Source organism: Lepidochelys kempii, chromosome 7, assembly GCF_965140285.1.
Source record: "Lepidochelys kempii isolate rLepKem1 chromosome 7, rLepKem1.hap1, whole genome shotgun sequence".
Taxonomy (NCBI): Eukaryota; Metazoa; Chordata; order Testudines; family Cheloniidae; genus Lepidochelys; species Lepidochelys kempii.
Genome location: NC_136386.1, coordinates 46,518,190 through 46,541,418, shown reverse-complemented (window position 1 = coordinate 46,541,418; position 23,229 = coordinate 46,518,190). Strand labels below are relative to the sequence as shown.

At 50.8% G+C, this 23,229-nt stretch overlaps 2 protein-coding genes across 6 annotated transcripts in view; both read right to left on the bottom strand.

Annotated features, from left to right (window-relative positions):
• ACY1 (aminoacylase 1) overlaps positions 1 to 23,229 on the bottom strand; it is a 451,002-nt gene that overhangs the window by 164,898 nt on the left and 262,875 nt on the right. The gene's annotated exons all lie outside the window — the stretch shown is intronic.
• Positions 3,765 to 23,229, bottom strand: part of GRM2 (glutamate metabotropic receptor 2) — a 77,486-nt gene continuing 58,021 nt past the window's right edge. For 3 of the 4 annotated variants that reach the window (XM_073352506.2, XM_073352508.2, XM_073352507.2), the window contains exons 4-6: positions 15,390 to 16,453; positions 8,395 to 8,569; positions 3,765 to 7,743 (exon numbers count right to left, since the gene is read on the bottom strand). In XM_073352506.2, coding sequence (XP_073208607.2) covers positions 7,670 to 7,743; positions 8,395 to 8,569; positions 15,390 to 16,453 — 1,313 coding nt within the window. In that variant the 3' untranslated portion in view covers positions 3,765 to 7,669. Of the gene's footprint in view, positions 7,744 to 8,394; positions 8,570 to 15,389; positions 16,454 to 23,229 lie in introns of those variants that run through there. The other variant, XM_073352509.2, reaches the window with a different exon arrangement.

Below are 23,229 nucleotides of genomic sequence, written 5' to 3'. Positions count from 1 at the left end.
AAGGGCACCTTGGAAGGGGCAGCCCTGTCTCTGCCTGCCGAGATCCCATGAAGAATTCTTTCTCTACCAGATGTTGGAGCTTGTGGCAGGGCCCAGGATTCTCTCTTCCCTTTCCTGCTTAGCCTCAGGGATGTTCGCCAGCCCTCAGGTTGTGTGCGTGCACTTCCCACACCGAAAGTCCGGAATAATCAAAGCCCTGTAGATTCCACCACAAGAATCCAGACCTCAGTTCTGCAGCGGGGCCCGGGTTGTGCATCAGATCTGGAGAGACTCTAGTGGCTTTATTCAAACAAGGAGACAGGCCTCGAATGCATCTACTCCAGAAACATAGCGTGCAATCTCGGCATGAGCCCTAGCTCATTCTGATCAATCTGGGGGTGGATTTGTTTTTCTTTTGCTCTCCCTTGGTCTCTGTGCTGCAGAGTTTTGGACTGATGATGTAGATCTCCGTTGTAGGTGCCAGCAAGGGAGGTTTGGAAGCTATTGTTCATGGCTGCTCATGTACTAAAGTTCAAGTGTCACTCATTTTGGCTCAAAACTTGAGGCATTTTGAAATGCATCTGGGCTAACTGCAGCCGCAGCCTCGGAGACTGAATTAAGTGCTTTCATGTCTGTTTCCACCTGGGATCTGTCTCCAAGAAGAGCAGCTCTAAACTCTGCATTTGATCAAACTGGAGCTTGCAGTGGGGGTTAGACTGTTTAGTGCTAAGCTAGAAAAGCTGGACCATTAAAAACCACCTCCTGTAGTTAAGATTTTGATCACAGTTGTGCCACTAGGTGTTTTGCTCTTTTAAACAGAGCTGGTCCTTAAAGCCTTGCAGGCTACTGCCTAAAAGCTGTGACTGACTACCTGCATGCTACTCTTACATGGGCTCTCGGCTGCTATTCTCATTATCTGAGAGCTGATGGCTGTGCTAGCTTAGGGTTGGGGGTTTTTTATTGCAATAGTTCTGCTCCTGGATCTTCAGGCATAAGTTCAGCTCAGCCGCCTATGCCAGCTCTGTTCCTGTGCGTCAGCTCTTACAACAGCTGTGTCTGCCCAGCTGCACTGGCTCTGCCTGGGGTGGTACTGTACCTGGGCTGGGCCTCCCTGCATACTGCACCTGGGGGAATGAACACCAGTGATAAGAGTAAAACAACCCCTGGTATCCCTCCTCGCAGCCTGAGCTAGAGGGTCACTGAGCACAACGTCTGGGTTGGCAGAGACTAACTGAGGACCTAGTGTTTGCCCTGCCGCAGGTCAGACACAGCCTTGGCCTGAGCTTTTACCTGCCTTAGCCAAACGCTGGCTTCAAGTTGCCAGTGGAGCTAGCCCTGTCCCACTGTGCTGTCTCTGCGACTCACAGCCCCTGGCTGCTGTACATGTGAAAGACAGCTGTGTGCCTTGCATCGTGGGGCAGCAAGGAAAGCTCATTAGAGAAAGTTAGCTGTCTCCAGTTTGACAGGCAGATGTCCAGGGCCCGCTGTGGAGTGCCAGCCCTCAGGGAACACACACAAGTGTTCAGTAGCTCAGTTCGCTCCATCCTTGCAGCTGTAGGCCACAAGTAAATATTAGCATCCTTTTAGGGAAGGGAAAACTAAGGAGGGAGAGGGGAAATGATTTCCTTGAGCTATAGCTGCAGCCTCTGCTGTGAGGACTCAGCGCAGCACTGAAAGGGCTCCCTGCATCCAGGCTTACAGCCATGAGCCAGGGCCCTGGTGAAGGGGAGGAAGGGGCTGCTGACAGATGCACTGTGGGTGGCTTCCACCTCCTCTCCCCCTCTCCCTCCATCCCCAGCAGGGGAGCAAGCTAGCTCTTCCCTCCCCTGGGGTTGGCTTGGAAAAGTCACTGCTTTTAGCATGAGCATGGGCTTAGCAGCCTGCCTCTGCTGCTAGGGCAGTGGGGGGGAGGGGGGGGTGTTGCATCTCACGGCTGCGGGTTGCAAGCTGGGACCTGAAAGCTGCCTTTAAAGAGAGTGAAATCAAACTTGGTGGGACGAGGGCTTTGGCCTCCAGCCTGGAAGTGCACAGGTGCCCCTCTGCTAGGGGTAAGCAGAGCCCTGGTGGAAGCAGTGGGAATCATCACTAGCACCTCCTGGTGCCAGGCTAGGGCTCTGCCCCAGTGCCCTCTGTTGAGCAGTACGGTGGCCTGGGGATGGCCTGATTCTGTTACTGCAGCCCCCCACCCCAGCCCATCTGTGCCAACACCCAGATAGGGTGACAGAAGTACAGCTGACAGTCCAGACATCCCAGCATGCACTCCTGCCCCTCAACCACCTCCCTCCCTGATCTCTGCCAGGCTGGTGCTGAGGCAGTTACACCTCCTCCTGGTGGCTGGCCCAGGAACCTCACCCCACTCTCTGCTCGGGTGCTGCCCAGGGTCCCTGTGTTAAGAGCGAGTGCTGTTCCTTTTAGCCATGCTGCTGCTTCCCTGAGCCCCTTCCTCCGGGAAACAGCCCCAGGGGCTTGCCTAGTGGTCTGTAAATACAGCCTCACCTTGGGCTTGCAGACTTCTCCCAGCTCCTCACTCTGCTGCTGCTGCAACAGGAGCCCCTGGCGCTCCGCACCCTCTTTTCAGGGCCTAGCTCCAGCTCTCGAGCCCACTTGAGCCTGCCTTCCCCCAGCCGAGGGGGGACCCTCCCTCCTCTCAGGGGGCTGGCTGGCTTGCTCTGGAGGGAGTCTCTCTCTTGCCTGACCCTTTGACAGCTTCTGTCACGAATTATAATTAATTTGCCAGCTCAGGAGGGTTGCTAGGCCCTCCCCTTAAAGGGCCAGCCAGGCTGTAATACTTGGCTAAGGCATTGGGCTGGTCAGCATGAAGGGGGTCATAGTGCAAGTCGCTGGCTTTGCATGAGTCTAGCCCATGGCTCATGGAAACTGGGGTGTGTGTGTGTGTCTCCCATGCAGCTGGCTATGCAGGAGGGCAGTTCTGGATCAGTCCTGGCCTCCTAGAGGGCTGAAGCTCCCACAAGCACAGCTGGCCCTTGCTACTGGCAAGTGAGCTGCCCAAATGCCTAGTATGCTGCCATCCCCTTTCCTAGCCTCCTCCCTCCCCTGCTCTGGCGGAGGGAAGTGTGTGTGGGCAGGTGAGGGGAAGAGTTCATAATTAGCCCCTGCCCTGCTGCAGAATACTATTGCCTTGCCCTTTACACAGCTCAGTAGCATTATCTTCATTTCACAGCTGGGGAAACTGAGGTCCAAGACCAGCCAGCAGGCCAGGGACAGAGCCGGGACTAGAACCCAGGTCTCCCAAGAACCAGTGCCCAGAGCTATTCAGTGGGCCACCGTTGCTTTTCTGCTTTAGCAACTGAGTTGTTTTCTCACCCCCAGGAAAAAGCTTGGTGCTGCCTTGATTTTTAAAGTGAAGGCCTAGGGCCTTCTGCCTGGCTCCCATAACCTGCCCTTTCTGGCACCTCAGTGCCTAGAGGATTGACCTGACCTGGTGCTGCAACACTTTGCATTGTTGTTCATAGTACGGTGACACTGAGAGGTGGCAGCTGGGCCGGGAGCCCTGTTGGGCAGCCCATACTCTGAAGCGTCCACAGGGCAAAGGGTGTCCGGTCCCCCCGTGCCCGAGGAACTGAGGCACAAAGCGATAACGTGACTCGCCCAAGGTGTGTCACGCAGGCTGGGGCACAGCAGGGCCCTGACCCCACATTGCCTGACTCACAGAACCTTGCCACTCCATAATCAGGCCCTGGAGCCATGCAGTTCTGCCAAGAAGACACAGACATCCAGCTCTTGCTTTCTACTCCAGGGAGAGGCCCACATGGCACCTACGGGCGTCCGTTAAAAAAAAAAGCACTTTATTTACATAAATTACAAAAACCACAAACTTGGTCACAAAAAGATCTACGCTTAAAAACTTGCTTGGCTTGTAATACATGTGTCACAATGATAATAATCCTAGTCAAGGGCCAAAGAACACGTACATTTTCATTAGCAGCCGGCTAATTATTATAGTTTTCTCTCCAGCCAAAAGGCTCCTTCCAATAAATAGTTTATAAAAATTAAAAAAACACCACGAGATACAGAGTTATATTGCCCAGCCCAGCCTGTCATTTGGTTTTCAGGATCTCCCTTGCATCGAGTGCCAGTGGCTACGGGTACAGTGGGAGAAGGCAGGAATGCGCAGCTGTCTCCCGGTGGGGGGAGATTAGTGACTAGAAGCAGTGGAGCAGGAGGCTAATTGCTAGTGCCTGTCCAGCCGTCAGGAAGAGCCGTGGTGCTAACAGGCGTCCTGCTGGAGCAGTGGATGGTGTGGTGGGAAGGGGCATTGGCAGAAGGACAGGACATTGGCACAGTGTCACGGCTGAGGGCTGGGCACAGCGACGAACACTGGAATTCTAGCGCTTAGCACCAACATCATGGGGCTACTGTGAAAAAAGGTGAGACCCACAGAAAACTCTTAAGAGAGATCAGCAGCACGTTTGCTTAAATAACTAATAACTCACCTGGTTTAAATACTTCTATAGTTCTACAGTAAACACGGATTTTTCCATCAATTAGCTGAAAAATACTGGTGTGACCTCTTTAGCACTACCCAGCCTGCCAGGGCCTTGATACTGATAATTCCTAACAGGAAGTGCTGGCTAATGATGTCATTTGAGACACAGGAAGAGCAGCTCAGCATCTGAATGCATTTGAAAGGCAGAAGATCCATTGCTGTGAAATTAACCACTAGCAAATTCTCAATAAGGATCCAAATTGTTGTGCCAATAACTTCATCCTGTCTCTCTCCTCTGAGCACTGCCTTGCATGTCCTATTTCAGCCATCCAAGCCAATGGGCAAGAGGGCAGGTGCTCACCTCATCATGCCAGGGACCTCATCAACTTGAAATCTAACTGAGTAACAAAAATAGTTACAAGTAATTTACCTGTGTCCCTCCACAAAGGTTGGGGACTTTTGAAAAATCCCATTTTCCTCCTTCTAAATGTCTCCCTGGGGCTGTGAGAAAGACCCACACAAACAACAGGAAAATAACTATACATATGGGGTGGGGAAGGAGGGGAACTCTACACAAAGTGCTGTCAAATGTAAAAAGGAAACATACTGAAAAAAACAGACACCAATTTTTGATTCTTTACGCTGATCCTAGGAGTCACTTGTAACCATAATGGGTAACATAATTCAGTGTGAAATGTACTTTAGTGTATTCCTTTAAAGATTAAAACTGGGGGATTTTTTGTAGAGTCCTGCATATCCATGGATACCTGCAAACCATTTTTGTGGATCACGGATCAGATGTGGATACAAATTCTGTATCTGCGACGGGCTCTAATGTTTTGGTTTTGATTCTTTTTGACACATAAAGAAGACCTGTAAGAATTTGTCTCTGCTTGTTTTTTCCACTTACAAATCTCAAGAATAGCTATATAAGAACGGCCACACTGGGTCAGACCAGTAGTCCATCTAGCCCAGTATCCTGTCTTCCGACAGGTACGAGTGGGATATTGATGATGAGTAATCAGGATTATGATGATGTCCCTGTTTTTGCTGGAGAACTCCTTGGAGGAATGGAGAACCTGAATGGCAGCTTTCTCAGCCCTCAGTTGAAAGGTTGGGGCATGCTGAGCCTTTCACAAAGAGTGTTTTTCTCCCAAGGGTCTGTCAGGGGTTAGAATTAAGTGGGGACTTACAATAAATATAACAAGGGTTTTAAAGACCCTCACTGAACCTGCTTTCCCCTCTTCCAGGCTCTGGCAATGTCACTAGTTGTCTTCCAGCAACAACAAGAATATTGAGACCTGATAGTTTGAATTTTGGGGGGGAAAAAGCATCGTTTAAAAAAAAAAGTCTCTTGGGCCGATTTATGCATCACAGCAAAAACAGGCAATTTTGGGAGCAAAATGATGCTGTTTGAAAAGCTCCGAGCAGCTCTGGACAAGAGTGGTACCTTTTGCACTCACCTGCTGGCTCTCGGTGGATGAAGGTGCCAAGAAAACTGCAGCAAAGCAGGGGAGCAGCTTTGCTGCCGGAGCGTTTGGCAGCTGTGAAGCACAGAGCCAGATGGTTTATTGCTGCTTTTGCTGCTGCACCAGCACTTGGGCAACTTTGGTTGCTGGGCGATGTCATGGTCAGGCTGCTCCCGGCGGGGTCAGGAATGGGAGTGGTCTGAGGCACCCTGGCCCTCCATGGAATCAGACCGACCCCTCCCCATCCTGCCGCTCAGGAAGGGCATGTGGGCATTCTGGGGGAATGGCCCCTTGGGCAGCCTAATGCAGTGGGAATGTTGTTTTCTTGCTGCCTGTAGGGGCAAAGAGCGGGGAGCACCTTTGGACACCAGGCTGCATGGTCAATGGCTCCAGCACACAACAGATGCAAACCCCTGTGGAAGTGGGGAGCAGCAGGCCGTTCCCCCCTCTCCCCTGCCCCCTGAGCAGCAGCTGCGCCCACCCTCCTGGGTAGCGGGCCTGAAGCATGTGTTGGGGGTTGGTTCCTCCCTGCTCTCTGTGTTGTGGGACTCATTCACCCTAAAGGCCCAGTCTCCCGGGGCAGGACACACAGCTCCCCTGAAGTCATCCCCAGAGCTGCAGGCTGCCGGATCCTCACTCGCTCTCTGCGTCTGGCTGGCCCCCTATTTTCAGGTCTCTCCCTCTGTTCTCATACATCATCATTTCTCCACTTGTAGAAGTTGTTTCAGGCCCCTGCTACCCTCCTCTGTCAGTGTCCCACACCAGGCACTGACAGGGCAGCCCTCCTGTGCCACTCTTCACCCCGGTTCCCGGGGGCCCCTCACCCTATCCCTGCTCCTTGGCTAGCCACTGTGCCCGTCCCTGACTGTCCTTGCTAAACAAAACCCTACAGTCCCGCACATGAGGCAACCCTGGGTAGAGTCCCTCTAGCCAAGTCAGGTAATGCGTCAGAAGGAGGATCATGGGTTCAGCCCAGGTTCCTGGGGTCAGCCCCAGCGAGCTCTCTGCTCAGAAATCTCTGATTTGGAAGCACCTGTTTGTCCATTTCAAAGTGAGTCTCTCTCAACTCAGAGGAGGCAGGGGGCTCGCATTCCAACCAGGGATCTCCTGGCAAAATCAGCAGCAGCCCCGAGCCCCCTGGCTAGTTCAGTCTGAATTCCTTCCCAGCGTCGCTGGGCAGCGTGGTCTTTGAGAAGGGCCTGTCTGTTCTCTTCAAGCCATAGCACCTTAGACCCCTTGGTATTTGCTCTTTCAAGGGGGGGAGGGTCCTGCTTCCTTTGCGGGGAGGGGAAGGGGGAGATCGGAGCAGCCAGTGGGAATCTGTGGGCTTTCCCCTGACCCTATTCCAGGGCAGAGAGAAGTGGGGAGGTACAGATGCTTGGGTTTTGCTCTCTCTGGTAATCTGGCCAGCAAGAGGTAACACAGGGTGGACCTGCCAGGGGATCCACCTGGCTCAGTGCTGGCTCCCCAGGGAGAGGGCATGGTTCCTCCATGCCCCAGCGGGTCCATTCAGTACGATCACGAGCGCCCCAGCAGGGTTGTGTTTTTCTGAGCTGACGCCGGGGGAGCAGGGCAGCAGAAGGGGGCACCCAGTTCTCACGTGACAGCACCTCTCCTTGGGGAACGCTGGCCCAGCAAGCAAGACGGCGTCGGCGAGCAGCTGGGAGTGCAGATTTGAGAAACAAAAGGCCCAACGGGAACGAAAAAGGCCTGCCCCTTCGTGCGGGGGTCTGTGCTGGGGACCATGCCCGTGCCCATGGGGCCACGGGGCGCTTCATAAGGACGAGGTCGTGGAGTCCACGACCTCGCGGCCGTTACACACTGTGGGGACGGACTGAGAGGCCGACCCTGGTGGGGGAAGAACACAGAGAGGCATCATGGAACAGCAGCTGGGCCTGGGTCCCAGCCTCACCATTGCTGCCTGGCGCACCCCGCTGTCTTCCCCATGGCCTTCAGAGAGCACCCTGGAGCAGGTGCTGTAGCCCCACATGCAGCCATGGGGCTGAGGGCATAGTCTGCTGCTGAGCCCATGCCCCGGGGCTGTCCCCTCCTCCCTCCGGGGCATGTCCCCCTCTCACCCTGCCCACAAACTGGGGGTGCCTGCCCCTGCCTCTCAGCGACCATCCCCTCCTGCCCTGCAAAGATTCCCCTCCCCCCAGGGAGGTGGCAGTGGCTATTACACGTCAGGGAGGCATGCATGTCCCCAAACATGCAGGAGATGTCAGCATTAGCAGCCGCACAAAGCGTATGACATTACAGGGAGGGTGCAGGGAGGGGGCCACTCAATGGCTTGTAACATTTTCAGTTCTACTGGCCACTGATATTTGAATTGCAAAGCTCTCCAAAGGGAGCTGGTGCCCAGGGTCAGCGGGCCGTGCTCCCATCCCCCACAGCATTCAGCCCTCTGGCGACAGGCCTCCTATCCCAGGAGGACAGGCACCATGCTCCAGGCCCAGGAAGGGCCAGGGAGTGGCGCCGGGGGGGCCGCCAGCCACTCACCGTGCGAGTGGCTGGAGCTTGCTGCAGTCACGCTGAACCGGTTGGCGGCCACGCGGAGGCTGACGACGTTCTTCTGGGGCTGGAAGAGGATGATGTGGAGTTTGGGGGCGAACAGGCAGCCGAGAACCACAGTGCCACTGAGGCTAACGGAGATGCACATGGTGGTGGTCTGCACCTGCGGGGAGTAGATGGGAGACATCAGCCCAGAGAGACAGAGTGAAACACACCCAGCCACTCACCCACCCACACACACACGACGGGGTGGTGCTCAGATCCAACCCACCACTGAGTAAAGGCCATACCTAGCGTCTGACTTGCCCGAAGGCACTGTCCCTGGCTACACATCCTGCAAACCCCCGCACAGCTGGCATAAGCTCAGAGGGGACATCCACCCACCAGCTTCCTTGGAACAGTTTCTATTTTTTCCCCACCCCAGCAGAAATGGGGCAGAACCAAAGCCCCGACGCTGAACTCTGCAGGAGTTTGGATCCAGCTTCAGCTTTGTGGTTAGCCCCTATCATCTCCTGATCTCACTGAACAGATCTGATCTGATCTGAGAGACACGGCCTCTTGTCTACATCCTAAACAGATGCAAACTCCAGCCCTCTACAGATACTCCCACAGTACAGCAGAGGACAGATGCAGCCATTTTGGTTTGCAAAGTTTCATGCAGACAACTCGATTGGTTGTGATCTGTTGAACTGGGTAGAAGAGGGTGGTGTGCATGCATTCATATGTGCACAAACACACACACACCCTGACCCGCCCTTTGGTTTCACCTTGAATTTCAGCTCCAAAAACTCCAGGTGGAGCTTAGATGAATCTACCAAATTTTGCTTAGTGCTTAAAGCCATGCAAAGCTGTTGATCCTTCAAAGCCCGTAAGCACAAGACTAGCCCCACTGCCTTCCCCAGATGATGCAATTATTAATGTTGTTAAGTGTGTGTTGAGTGCCTTGATGGACCAGACAGCTCAGCACTTAGCAGGATCGAGCCCCAGCTGTGGATTTAGCTCCCCATGATCTAAGGGACCTCAGGTTTCCTGAACTTTTTCCATGTTACCCTGTCCTCTGGACACTAGCCTCTGACAGTTGCAGTCCCTGAGCTCCATGTGGGTGGAGGCTGAGCCGGCCACTGTCGAAAGGTTTCTTTCTCATTTTGAAAATGTGCCTGAGGCTTTGTCACATGCCCCAGTGCATACGGGGATGCTGCCACCTGCCTCCTGAGCTCCCGTACTCCCCTAGCCTTTAGCAGCATTCGCTTCCACCTGTTGCTCATTTCCGCACCAGCCCGAAGCCTGCAAGTGACTGCTCCAAGCTCAACTGGGGGCTCTCGCTTACTCATCCTCTTTGGCGTTCAGCAGAACAGCTTCAAGCTCTCCAGGTGTGGCAGTCCGAAGCTGGCACCCCTTGCAGCGTTCTCCTTTGAATCTCGGCTGATGCTCCGAGTACGAAGAGTTCCCCTCCTGCTACCACACATGACATTTCACATGTCACACAGTCTTAGAATCATGTGAAATTTCATGACATTTCACATGCTGCATGCAACCTGCACTCCTGCTTCTTTCTGCCTTCAGTGGGAGTTTTGCCTGCATGATCCTCTAAGGGCACAGACAAGAAACAAGACAGTGCTGGCAAATCCTTCCATAGCCAAGACACCCAGCTTACAGGAGAGCCCTGATTGTAGCAAGCTCTCCAGGGAAATGCCAACCCTCCATAAAATGGGGTGAAGGGGGCAGCTAACCCTGGTGCTCCAGCCCTTAGCACCTCAGCTCTGCAGGACTGATGTTAAACTAAGGAGGAGTCCTGCATGGCTCCTGCAGCAGCAGTGTCATGGCCATACCGAGAAGTTTAGCAGCTCCCAACAGCTGCATCCAAAGTTCCACCCTCTCTCCAGAAGGGTGTCAGGCAGCACAGCCGTGAGCACCATTGGCAGCCTTTGGCTAGTGGGGAGCGAAGGGAGGGTCTGAAAGCCAGGGCTATGCAATTACTCCTGACACATTCCTAGGCAATGTTGTTGGTGCTAATCGCCAAGGGCCTGATTCCATCCTCATGAGTGGCCCCGAGTATTGCTTTATCCCAGGACAAACGGAGCAAGAACCACTCAAGGTGAGCTCTCGGGGAGGGAGGGGCAGAACTGAGTCCCTCCATAACACTAGAACCCCAAAGCTACAGCAACAACCAGCTCCGAGTGTCTTCCAGGGGAATTGAATGGCACAGACATGATTGGAAAACATCCCATTTTCACTCAGGTCGACACGGCCGTAGAGGTGCCAGTTGACACCAGGGATACCGTAACGTAAAAGCAGAGGGTCTGCCTCTCCCCCAGAGTAACTCTCCTGAAATCAACAGGGAATCATCATACTCAGAGTGTATTCAGGGGAGCAGAGGAGCTAGGGCAGGACCTTTCGGATCACCCACAGACACTGGGGAGAGAGGAAGTCTTCAGTAGATCAATTGTTATTCCAGAAGCAGGAATGTCATTCTATTCCAGGGGCCATGGTGAATAATCTGTGCAATTTAGGCCAGGATTTCCAGGGATGGCAAGTTGGATTTTAAGGGCATGATTCTGATTTCCCCTGTGAGTTCCTGGTTTCACCTGAGTACTTGTAAAATGATTATTGTTATTACTGGTCTGTATTGCAGTAGCACCCAGCCACAAGACCCCACTGTATACAAACATGCAACAAAAACACGGAGCCTTCCCCAAAGTGCCACAATCCAAGACAAGTCTTTAAAGTCCTGCCCGCCTGGGGCTTTGCAAACATGGAAGGAGGGCGCTCCCTGCCCTGGAGAGGTTACACACGCAAGAAGGCCCTCTGTCATCTCAGGAACATCTTCCTCAGCCCCTGTCATCTGTTCATCAGTTTTAACCCATCTCCTTTGGTCTGGATTTTTATGGCATATATGCTAAGCCCATGCCAGATTAAAGGCTGCTTGCTGCAGAGGGAGGGTTTTTACTGTCGCCTGCACTAAATGTCACTGAAAGTAGCATTATATTACATCAGAAAACCTGCAAAGTCAAGTGCTCGGAAGTTAGGACATGCCAAAATTGAGGTTGCCTGGGCAACCTTAGTTCAACCACCGTACGCATTACGATAGGCTCTAATTACATGCTCACATAGTATTTTTTCCTCACTGAGGGCACAGGACAGATGGTGCTCAATTAATGAGCAGTTCGGCAATGTTTTGTTTTATCCTCACTGCTCAATGTGTGGCCCAACTCTTAGTTACTGCACACACTATCCAAACCCTGCTCTGGAGACAGAATTGTTCGTTTCCGCATGGGCTTTTCTATGGGTCTCATCGCTGTAATAGCTGAGTGATTCACAAATATGACTGAATTTATCATCACAGCAGCCCTGGGAGATGCGGGCATATTATTATCCCCATTTTATAGCTGAGGAACTGAGACACAGAGACATAGTGAGGTCAAAAGCACCCACTAATTTTTGGTGCCCAATTTGAGATGCCTGGGATCTGCTTTTTCAGAGAATTTAGCATTTCGTTTGTTCAGAGCTGAGCTCCCTTTGGCTTCAGTCACAGCTGTGAGTGCTCAGCATTTCTGCAGCTCAGACCCTAGGGTCTCAAGTCAGACACCAAGAAAATGCAGACCGTGCAATTAGTTATCGTGATCACGTGGGATGAGTTTGGATTAAGTGATTTGCCAAGCATCACACAGGATATCTGTGGCAGAGGCAGGGATAGACTCCAGTGCTCCATGGCACCATTCATCTGCTTCAACCACAAAGCCTCCCTTTCTCTTCCTACTGTCCCATTTCATTCATGACCCGCCTTCCAATTTCTGCAACAAATGAGGCAGGGTCCTCAAGACAATAGGTACATGAGCCACAGGACCCAGATTCACTCCCTGAGCACTGCCCAGTCTGTGCACTGAATGGGGACGGGGTCCTGCGGAAAAACTAGCACCTGATCTTGTCAGTCAAGTCAGCATCATAGTGCCTATGCACAGGGAGGGGCGGGGGGGCTAATTAAGGTTGCGCATGGTAACTTCTGAGTGCTTGACTTTGCAACCTTAATGTTCTTTTAACTTAGCTTTTTGTGTTCTTAAAAAGCCAACTGAAAAAACAATCCATCCTATGGAATCATATTGACACCCAGGTGGATCACCAGCAGCTTTTAGATTCACTGCACAGACCTCGGCCTCTTGAGTTAATGGAGTAACTGTCTCCATCACATCCTCTCAGCACCATGTCCCAGCTTCAGTTTCCTCCTGCCTCGCCCTTGAGTCTTCATCCCAATCCCAGTTTCCCCTGCTCAGCTCCATGTCCCAGTCCCCCTCACCTCTCCTTGGCATCACACCCCGGCTTCCCCCCTCGCCACCCCCTTCTCCCCACAGGACCCGCTTGTCATCCCTCTGCCTTAAAGGTGGTCTGAGTTCTCCTCCTCACTGCTGGGCCCAGTGTGGGTTGGTGTCACCGAGAGCACAGAAGAGAGGGGGTTCCCAGCTCTCAGTTCTGCTCCCGAGCCGACAGCAGCCCCTGTATCGGAGCAGGAGGGTGCTTGCAAAGCAATTCCTGCTCCGCTTAGGCCCTGGGCTGAAGCATGCTCAGCGCAGATTGACTCACTGAGCCAATGGAAACTGAAATATTCAGAGGCTCATAACTTGGCCAAATCTGAGCAAATATTCACAGAGGTGGCAAAAAAAGCACAGCCGTGACGGTGGAGTGACTTCCCTGCCCCTTTTCAAGTCCCTGCATCAATGCATGGAGGCGCTACACTTCCGAGCAAAATGCATGTGCGGGGTTTTTTTAAACAAGAGCAAGGCCAGCCCATCTTTCCTCATCTCGGTCTTGGGAACAGCTGAAACCTTTTTGCTGCAACTTTCACCCCAAAAAATCAGCCTGAGGCAGACGTCCAGCATGGGAAATTTCACCCCAGCGAGCTAAAGTTTGGCAAAGTTGCAAGCAACTGAAAGCAGGGTCTTGTAACAGAAGGGGTCAGACAACCTTAGCGATAGACATTGCTGGTTATGCTGTCTCTCAAAAAGCGTCACTGCCTACCTCCCACCCCATCAAGGTAAGGCAGTATCGTTACCCCCCTCCTACAGGCAGGAGAAATGACTTGGATCAGAAGCCAGGTCTCAAAGAATCATAGAATCTCAGATTTGGAAGGGACCTCAGGAGGTCATCTAGTCCAACCCCCTGCTCAAAGCAGGACCAATCCCCAACTAAATCATCCCAGCCAGGGATTTGTCAAGCCTGACCTTAAAAATCTCTAAGGAAGGAGATTCCACCACCTCCCTAAGTAACCCATTCCAGTGCTTCGCCACCCTCCTAGTGAAAAAGTTTTTCCTAATTTCCAACCTAAACCTCCCCCACAGCAACTTGAGACCATTATTCCTTGTTCTGTCATCTGCTACCACTGAGAACAGTATAGTTCCATCCTCTTTCGAACCCCCCTTCAGGTAGTTGAAAGCAGCTATCAAATCCCCCCTCATTCTTCTCTTCCGCAGACTAAACAATCCCAGTTCCCTCAGCCTCTCCTCATAAGTCATGTGTTCCAGACCCCTAATCATTTTTGTTACCCTCCGCTGAACTCTTTCCAATTTGTCCACATCCTTCTTGTAATGTGGGGCCCAAAACTGGACACAGTACTCCAGATGAGGCCTCACCAATGTCGAATAGAGGGGAACGATCACATCCCTCGATCTGCTGGCAATGCCCCTACTTATACAGCCCAAAATGCCATTGGTCTCCTGCCTCCCTGCCGCTTGCTCTGCACACTAGACCTCCCTGCCACGCAACAGCATTATAAAGTGTTTCTCCAATGTACATCATTCAAACTGTTCTCTACGGAAGAGTGGCTAGTGGCGGACAGGACCTGGTAGGCACTGTACAACTCTCTAATGTTCATCTCAGCTGCCACTAGGTGCTGCTGGTTGTCTACAGAAATACGAGAGCAAACACATTTCCTCAGTGTTTTCCGGGACTACCAGCTCCTGTAGGTCAGAGACTACAGCAATGAGCCAGTGATCAGTAATGGGGTTAGACACTTCCCGCTTCTCAGGCAGAATCCATTCTAGGAGCGGGACGAATGCTGTGTTTCCCCACTGGCTCAGCCTTTGAATTTGCAGAGCTGCCAGAGAGGGGGAACTGGGCTAGGAGATGTGGGTCTCTCAGACATTGAGTGCCCCTTGCTCCCTGGGTGTCACTTGGTGCCTAAGTCTGGCACAGCCTCTCCAGACATGCTTTTTCAGCCTCTAGATTTCTGGTTTGCCATTTCTGCTGGAAAATCAGCCCCCTTGAATGATGACTCTGGTTAATGAGCATTTAGATTAACAAATAAAGGAGGAACCAATGTGTTGGTCTTGGTCTGGTCCCTGAGTCCTGCACAAGGCCAACCACCATTGGCACTGGGGGTAGGGGATGGCAGGGCAGTCTGGAGGGGCATTGGCAGGGCTGTGTGTGGGGCCATGGGCTGGAATAGTAGTGGGGTAGTAGGGCAGGATGGAGGGTCATTGGCAGGGCTGGGGTGGAGCCTAGGGCTGGAATAGCAGGGGGGCGGCAGGTCAGGCTGGAGGGCATTGGTAGGGTTGTATGTGGGGCCCAGGGCTGAAATAGCAGGAAGGCAGCAGGTCAGGATCAGGATTTATTGGCAGGCAGGTATGGAGGCCCAGGACTGGAATAGCAAGGAACCTGCACAGAACTTGCCTGCATTATGTTCTACCAGCCATGTTCTCCCATTTGCCTCCCTCAGAGACACACGCCCTTCTTCCTTTCCCTTAGCGGCCTGCTATGCTGTATTTAACCACAATCCAGAGTGTCCTCAGATCTAATTTAATTATGACAACTGCCCTTCTGTTCATCTGCACAGGCAGCTTTCCCAACTGCAGGCTGGTCTTCTAGTGTCCAGGACCTACCCTCAACCCTCTACCTCCAGCTCCACTGAACAAGGAGCAGGACCCTGGAATCCAGTGGACTTAGCCAGGCTGCTGGCCTCCCGTTCCCTACTCTGCTCAGCAGGGATCACTTACACGGTAGTCGGTGGAGGTCACATAGAAGATGGGCAGGAAGGCCAGCCAGATGATGCACGTGGTGTACATGGTGAATCCAATGAACTTGGCCTCGTTGAAGTTTTCAGGGCATTTCCGGGTCTTAAAGGCATAGACTGTACACAAGATGATCAACAGCACATTGTAGGTCAGTGAAATGAGCATGCTGGAGTCGCGGTTGTTGCACTTGAGGGTGACAATGTACCTTTTGTCAGGCTCCGTCTCCTTCCCCGTGCCGGGGGTCTCCACCATGAGCCAGATGATGACGATGATCATCTGGCAGGAGATGAGGGCCATGCAGATGACCACCTGTGAGGTGGGGCTTATGAAGCGCAGGCGCTGGACCCCTTCCTTCACCCCACTGAAGATCCGAGCGATCCGGTTGGTCTTGGTCAAGAGGGCGGAGTAGCAGACTGCAAAGGAGGTTCCAAGCCCCAAGCGCCGCAGGGTGCAGACCTCGGTGGAGGGCTTTGCAATGAAGATGAAAGTCATGCTGTAGCACATCAGGACCCCAGTGAGGAGGATGTAGCAGAGTTCGCGGCCTGAGGCCTTCACAATGGGAGTGTCATTGTTCTTAATGAAGACCCCAAAGACAAAGAGGGTGGAGAGGAAACCCAAGCAAGAGATCGTAACTGGCCCAATGGCCCAGACATCTTTCCAGCGGATGTATTCTTGTGGTAGCTCATAGCAGCCATTCAGGGTACCATTGGGCCAGTACCCTAGACCACAGTCCATGCAGGTGAATTCATCCAGCAGGTATTCGTAAGGCTGGCATGGGATGCATATCCAGCAGCACATGTCCCCTGGTTGCATGCTCTTCATTTCATTTTTCTTGCAGGGGTCGCTGCACTGGGACACAGGAACAGAGGTCTTCACCCAGGGGATGAGGGTGGTGTTCAGGGTAAGCCCTTCTGCCCAGTAGCCCACCTTCTGGTATCTATATCTCCCATCCGCTCTGTGGTAGTTGAAGATATTGTAACGACCGATTCCATCACCATAGCGATCAAATCGAACGATGCCTTTGGTGTCTGCTGGCCTGAATGGAGCTGGGTGAGGAGGAAAAGGACGAGAGATTCAATGTACAGGAAAGTTGGGCTTTTTTCCAGTGGGTTTCATGCTCAACAGATTGGAACATGGCACATTTCGTCCACCCTCCCTCAGGGGGCGTGTTTAGACTAGGATTTAAAAGAGTGCTGTGAGTTCATGTTATCCAGACTCACTGCTCCCGATACTCCAACTAGCTAGAGCAAAGCTAGCTCAGGGCTGTCTGCACCAGCTGCCATCACACCCTGTGATTGCCACGCAGACCTATCCTAATTAATATCTTCCAAACCCTGAGGCAAGACAAAGGGAGTAGCACTTTAGCATGTGCTACATGGATGCGTTAATGAGGAGAAGGAAACTTTAGGGTGCATCTTCACTGGGATAAAAGGTGTGTCCTTAGTACCTCATGTGGTCATTAATAGGAGGTAAGATTCTAGTGAAGATAAGTCAGTGTGTAGTTTTAACATGAGTTAGTAGGTCCCAATAGGGACTGTGGCTATATCTGCACGGGGCGCTGGCAGTGTGATTTGCAGCTTGCGTAGACATACTCACGGCAGCTCTTATTGAACTAGTGTGCTAAAAATACAAGTATAGCCATGGTGGCATGGGCAGCAGCAATAAGTGGCACCGGGCTAGCCACCCTGAGTACATACCAATGGGGGCCAAGTGACAGCTTAGCCCATGCTACCGCTCACCACTGCACATGCTACCATGGCTTCACTTGTATTTTTAGTGCACTACCTCGATCAGCGCCAGCATAAGTGTGGGGGACACCTAGCTCCAAGGGCAGATGTCACCTATGCGGGAGCCCAACCTCACTTCTGGGTGTGCTAAAGCACAACTTGCTTTGCCTTGACCAACATTTTAGAAGTTGTTAATGATGTAAGCAGAGTCTGGATGAGCTCTCCCCTGATATCGAGTGGTGAGCTGTGGAAAAAGACTTCACAAGCTGATCTTGTTTGCATGGACACATCCACCCTGCCTAGGTGCTCAGCATAATGGGACTGCTTGCCCAAATGATCACTCGTGGCTGGTGTTGGATCCCCAGTCTCCTTGTTATTGGGGCAGGAGTAATGAAGGGTTGTTATCCTTGTTGTGTGAACTGAGGGCAGCAGAACTGTACCTGGCATACCCTGATGGAGGGACTCAACCTCAACTGAACAGCACTCGCTAGGCAGGGAACCTGGGTTCCAAAGCCCAATGAGTTGAGTGAGGATGGGGTTAGGTGCTTGTACCTGATGGGGTGAGTCCTGGTTAAGTGTCCTAGACACCATTTGACCCTTCCTCTCTCCATGGTATAATAAAAGATCTAATTTAGACTCAATTGAGAGTTTTTTTACACACTGCAGAGCTGAAAAGCACTGATACCTAGGTATTAGACGTACTTTGGGACAGTGTCTCTATTGCAAGAGACTGCCCAGTGTGCACCAGCCGTGAGGCTCCCCCACTAACAGCTGAAATCACTGAGAGCTGTGTTAAGTGTGTGGGGGGGGACCTGAAGACATCTTGGTGAGTTGGCAGCTGGCAGAGAGGTGTGGTAAGTGGCTAGCAGGGCGGCTGATGGAGAGGTGCGACCAGCAGGCCGGCTGGCGGAGAGGCGTGGCAAATGGCCAGCAGAGAAGCTGGTGGAGAGGGCCAGAGCAGAGCTCCACACAGGTGTGGCAATCGGCCGCTGGGACAACGAGGGAGTGCCCGAGCAGTGCAGCGTGTAAGGTGCCTCCTTAGCCCCTTTGCCTTCCACACAGGGTGGGAGGTGAACTCTGTGGATGAACCTCTGAACTCTGGGGCTGCACTGGCCAAGGACAGCAACTGTGACTGGGGTACAGAGAAGGGACGGGCATGTTAAAGGGACTCTTGGGTTGCTGGACTTAAGACCCTGAGGGGAAAAGGACACTGCCCAACTTACTTGGGGGTGGGTCTTTTGCTCATGGTTTGTGTTTATGAACCCTAGTTGAGGTGTTTTCCCAAATTAATGCTGAGTTAATTCCCTCCTTTTATTTTGCTACACTCAGACTCTGTGTTTGTGAGAGGGGATGTATTGCCTCCTAGAGGTGCCCAGGGGGTGGTGTGTAATTGTCCCAGGTCACTGGGTGGGGGCTCAAGCCAGTTTGCATTGTATTGTTGAAAAGGAACCCCTAGATACTGAACCCAGCCCTTGTTGCTGCTGGCTCCACCTGGCAGAAGGGTAACAATTAGATCACACAATATCCTCAACCAACTAAATCTCTGCCTTTGCCCACACTAAATGCTAAGTGATGTTTAACATGTTAATTAATGTATTTGAGTTAACAATCTCATTTCCCCACCATACTGCAAAGCCACAATGGCATGTCTGATTTGAGCTGAGCAAATAATTCACAAGTAATTTCTTCAAACAAATTGACTTCCTTTTCTGTCCACGAATAAATCCCAACATTATCAAAGCTATATATTTTCAGAACCATTCACAATTTTCCTTCAGCAAATAGTTCTTAGCCTGTAGGTTGCACAATTTACAAATGCGGCAATGTAATCTGTAATGTGCAATTTGTAAAGTTATGTCACTAATTTATGAGTCTGTAACTAAAGCTAGATATGGAAGTTATATTGCGAACATTTGAATATTCACATTTCATGCTGTTGGTCAGTTACATAAACTGTCCAATCAGGGAACATATACTATGCCACATGACTTATTAACCAAAGACAATATGAATTGCACATTGTTAATTTTACAACTGCATATACCACCTGGAATTTGTTTTCAGCGACTGCTCCAGCCTTTAAGCTAAAATTTACTTCCTGTATTTGCACTAGTAAAGGAGCACTCAGATGTTACCAGAATGGGGACACAAAAGGGTCACAAACACACATAAATCCAAATTCACTTTCAGATTTGAGCAAATATTCAACGACTTTTCCCCCCAACGTGCCTTGGTTTTATATTCACCCCTTTATAATATTATAGTACTTAACAATAACATGCATATTCCTTTTCGCTTAAGTACATCCTTTCAACTTGACAATCAGTTCACTCCCCAACCTCTGCTGTTATCTCAAGTTGGTATTAAACACGTCACATGAAAATAGTACATTTATCTCCATGAGATTCCTCCCCAAGGAGACTGATAATACAGTACATTCATCTAAGCAGCACTAACTTCCCCGACATAAGCCTGACAGCCCAAGGCTGCTTATATATGAAATCAAATATAGGTAAGTCTGCAATCTCTCTCCCGCTATGTGGTCTCTTGATTGCCAAGCTGGGAGATGAAGTATATACAGGTTCTCTGGCAAGCCTGCTCCCGTTACTCTTCATAAGATTACTGAGAGGGGAACTGTGCCCTAGTTATGCTGGACAGAAGCTCCACTGACACCAGACTGGGCCCTGGGAAGCAGAGACTAGCCATGCCCCTGATCTGCACCCAACCTGTCCCCTATGCTGGGGCTGGGAGCAGGGCTGATGTATCCAGCTCTGCTCTAGCTGGAGAGGGAGTGGACTCACGGAGCTGTTGCTGCCCACACCAGTATACCTGAGAACTGGCCCCTGAACATGGATGGAAGATTACATGGAGCAACGTGTCTTGAGAATAAACTCAGGACAACTAGTGGCTGATATGCCAACCTTCCAGCCATGCCTAGCACCCTCAGGACTATAGAATCCTAGAATATCAGGGTTGAAAGGGACCTCAGGAGGTCATCTAGTCCAACCCCCTGCTCAAAGTGGGACCAATCCCCAACTAAATCATCCCAGCCAGGGCTTTGTCAAGCCTGACCTTAAAAACTTCAAAGGAAGAAGATTCCACCACCTCCCTAAGTAACCCATTCCAGTGCTTCACCACCCTACTAGTGAAAAAGTTTTTCCTAATATCCAACCTAAACCTCCCCCACTGCAACTTGAGACCATTACTCCTTGTTCTGTCATCTGCTATCACTGAGAACAGCCTAGCTCCATCCTCTTTCGAACCCCCCTTCAGGTAGTTGAAAGCAGCTATCAAATCCCCCCTCATTCTTCTCTTCTGCAGATGAAACAATCCCAGTTCCCTCAGCCTCTCCACATAAGTCATGTGTTCCAGACCCCTAATCATTTTTGTTGCCCTCCGCTGGATGCTTTCCAATTTTTCCACATCCTTCTTGTAGTGTGGGGCCCAAAACTGGACACAGTACTCCAGATGAGGCCTCACCGATGTTGAATAGAGGGGAACAATCACGTCCCTTGATCTGCTGGCAATGCCCCTACTTATACAGCCCAAAATGCTGTTGGCCTTCTTGGCAACAAGGGCACACTGTTGACTCATATCCAGCTTCTCGTCCACTGTAACCTCTAAGTCCTTTTCTGCAGAACTGCTGCCTACCCATTCGGTCCCTAGTCTGTAGCGGTGCATGGGATTCTTCCGTCCTAAGTGCAGGATTCTGCACTTGTCCTTGTTGAACCTCATCAGATTTCTTTTGGCCCAATCCTCTAATTTGTCTCAGTCCCTCTGTGTCCTATCCCTACCCTCCAGTGTTTCTACCACTCCTCCCAGTTTAGTGTCATCTGCAAACTTGCTGAGGGTGCAATCCACGCCATCCTCCGGATCATTAATAAAGATATTGAACAAAACCGGCCCCGGGACCAACCCTTGGGGCACTCTGCTTGATACCGGCTGCCAACTAGACATGGAGCCATTGATCACTACCCATTGAGCCTGACAATCTAGCCAGCTTTCTATCCACTTTATAGTCCATTAATCCAGCCCATACTTCATTAACTTGCTGGCAAGAATACTGTGGGAGACAGTGTCAAAAGCTTTGCTAAAGTCAAGGAATAACACGTCCACTGCTTTCCCCTCATCCATAGAGTCAGTTATTTCATCATAGAAGGCAGTTAGATTAGTCAGCCATGACTTGCCCTTGGTGAATCCATGCTGACTGTTCCTGATCACTTTCCTTTCCTCTAAATGCTTCAGAATTGACTCCTTGAGGACCTGCTCCATGATTTTTCCAGGGACTGAGGTGAGGCTGACTGGCCTGTAGTTCCCAGGATCCTCCTCCTTCCTTTTTTTAAAGATGGGCACTACATTAGCTTTTTTCCATTCATCCGGGCCCTCCCCCGATTGCCATGAGTTTTCAAAGATAATGGCCAATGGCTCTGCAGTCACATCCGCCAACTCCTTTAGTACTCTCGGATGCAGCGCATCCGGCCCCATGGACTTGTGCACGTCCGGCTTTTCTAAATAGTCCCAAACCACTTCTTTCTCCACAGGGGGCTGGTCACCTCCTCCCCATGCTGTGCTGCCCAGTGCAGTAGTCTGGGAGCTGACCTTGTTCGTGAAGACAGAGGCAAAAAAAGCATTGAGTACATTAGCTTTTTCCACATCCTCTGTCACTAGGTTGCCTCCCTCATTCAGTAAGGGGCCCACACTTTCCTTGACTTTCTTCTTGTTGCTAACATACCTGAAGAAACCCTTCTTGTTACTTTTAACATCTCTTGCTAGCTGCAACTCCAAGTGTGATTTGGCCTTCCTGATTTCACTCCTGCATGCCTGAGTAATATCTTTATACTCTTCCCTGGTCATTTTATCCAGTGTTCCACTTCTTGTAAGCTTCTTTTTTGTGTTTAAGATCAGCAAGGATTTCACTATGTGGAGATGCATGGTGTGATGTTGCACTCCATGTGTTTTATGGAAATATGCTTATGAGTGTGAATATGTTGTAACTGGAATATGCTTTGTGCAAAAGGTCCCTTGTAAGCTATCATAACAAAGGTTATAACCTACTGAATATATTCCTTCTATTTGTATGCATGTATCATTCTTGTATCTGAAGCTAGAAATATGAAGTATAACTCGGAGGTCCTATTGTAATTATGCAAAGTGTGGGCCATTAATGGTGGTTTAGAATCTTGATGACTCCCATTGACCCAGACAATTGGTTGTAAATGGTTTATTTATCTGCAAACCTTCCTGTGTACAGTGTGGGCCAACCCAGGAAGAATGGAGACTAGGGGTCTTACAGTGACATGTGATCATGTCACATAATACTGGACTCCATCTTAATCCTTGTACTTTTCCATTGATGTGGCGGGGTGGGGACAAGCACAGACAAAAGATTCCCACCTTGTGTCAAAGCTATAAAAGGAGGTGGAGCAGGACAAAAGGGGCTGCCAGTCATAAGAAAACCCCTGCTTACCACCTGAGATGTCATCTGAAACTAACAAGTACTGTACCAGGGGAAAGGATTGGGCCCAGACTAGGAAGGAGTCTAGCCTGTGAAAGAAGTGTATTGGAACATCTCTGAGGGTGAGATATTACTTGTAATCAGTTTCTTAATGTATTAGGCTTAGACTTGCATGTTTAGCTTTATTTTGCTTGGTGACTTACTTTGTTCTGTCTGTTTTTACTTGAAACCACTTAAATCCTACTTTTTATACTTAATAAAATCACTTTTGTTTATTTATAAACCCAGAGTAAGTGATCAATACCTGGGGGAACAAACAGCTGTGCATATCTCTCTGTCAGTATTTTAGAGGGTGAACAATTTAAGAATTTACCTGTATATGCTTTATACCGAGTAAAACAGATTTATTTGGGGTTTGGATCCCATTGGGAACTGGGTGTCTGGGTGCTGGAGACAGGTAACCTGCTAAGCTATTTTCAGTTAAGTCTGCAGCTTTGGGAGCATGGTCCAGACCCTGGGTCTGTGTTGCAGCAGGCTAGCGGGTCTGACTTAACAAGGCAGGGTTCTGGAAGTCCCAAGCTAGCAGGGAAAATGGGCTCAGACGTAATTTCAGCACATCAGGTGACAGTCCCAAGGGGTC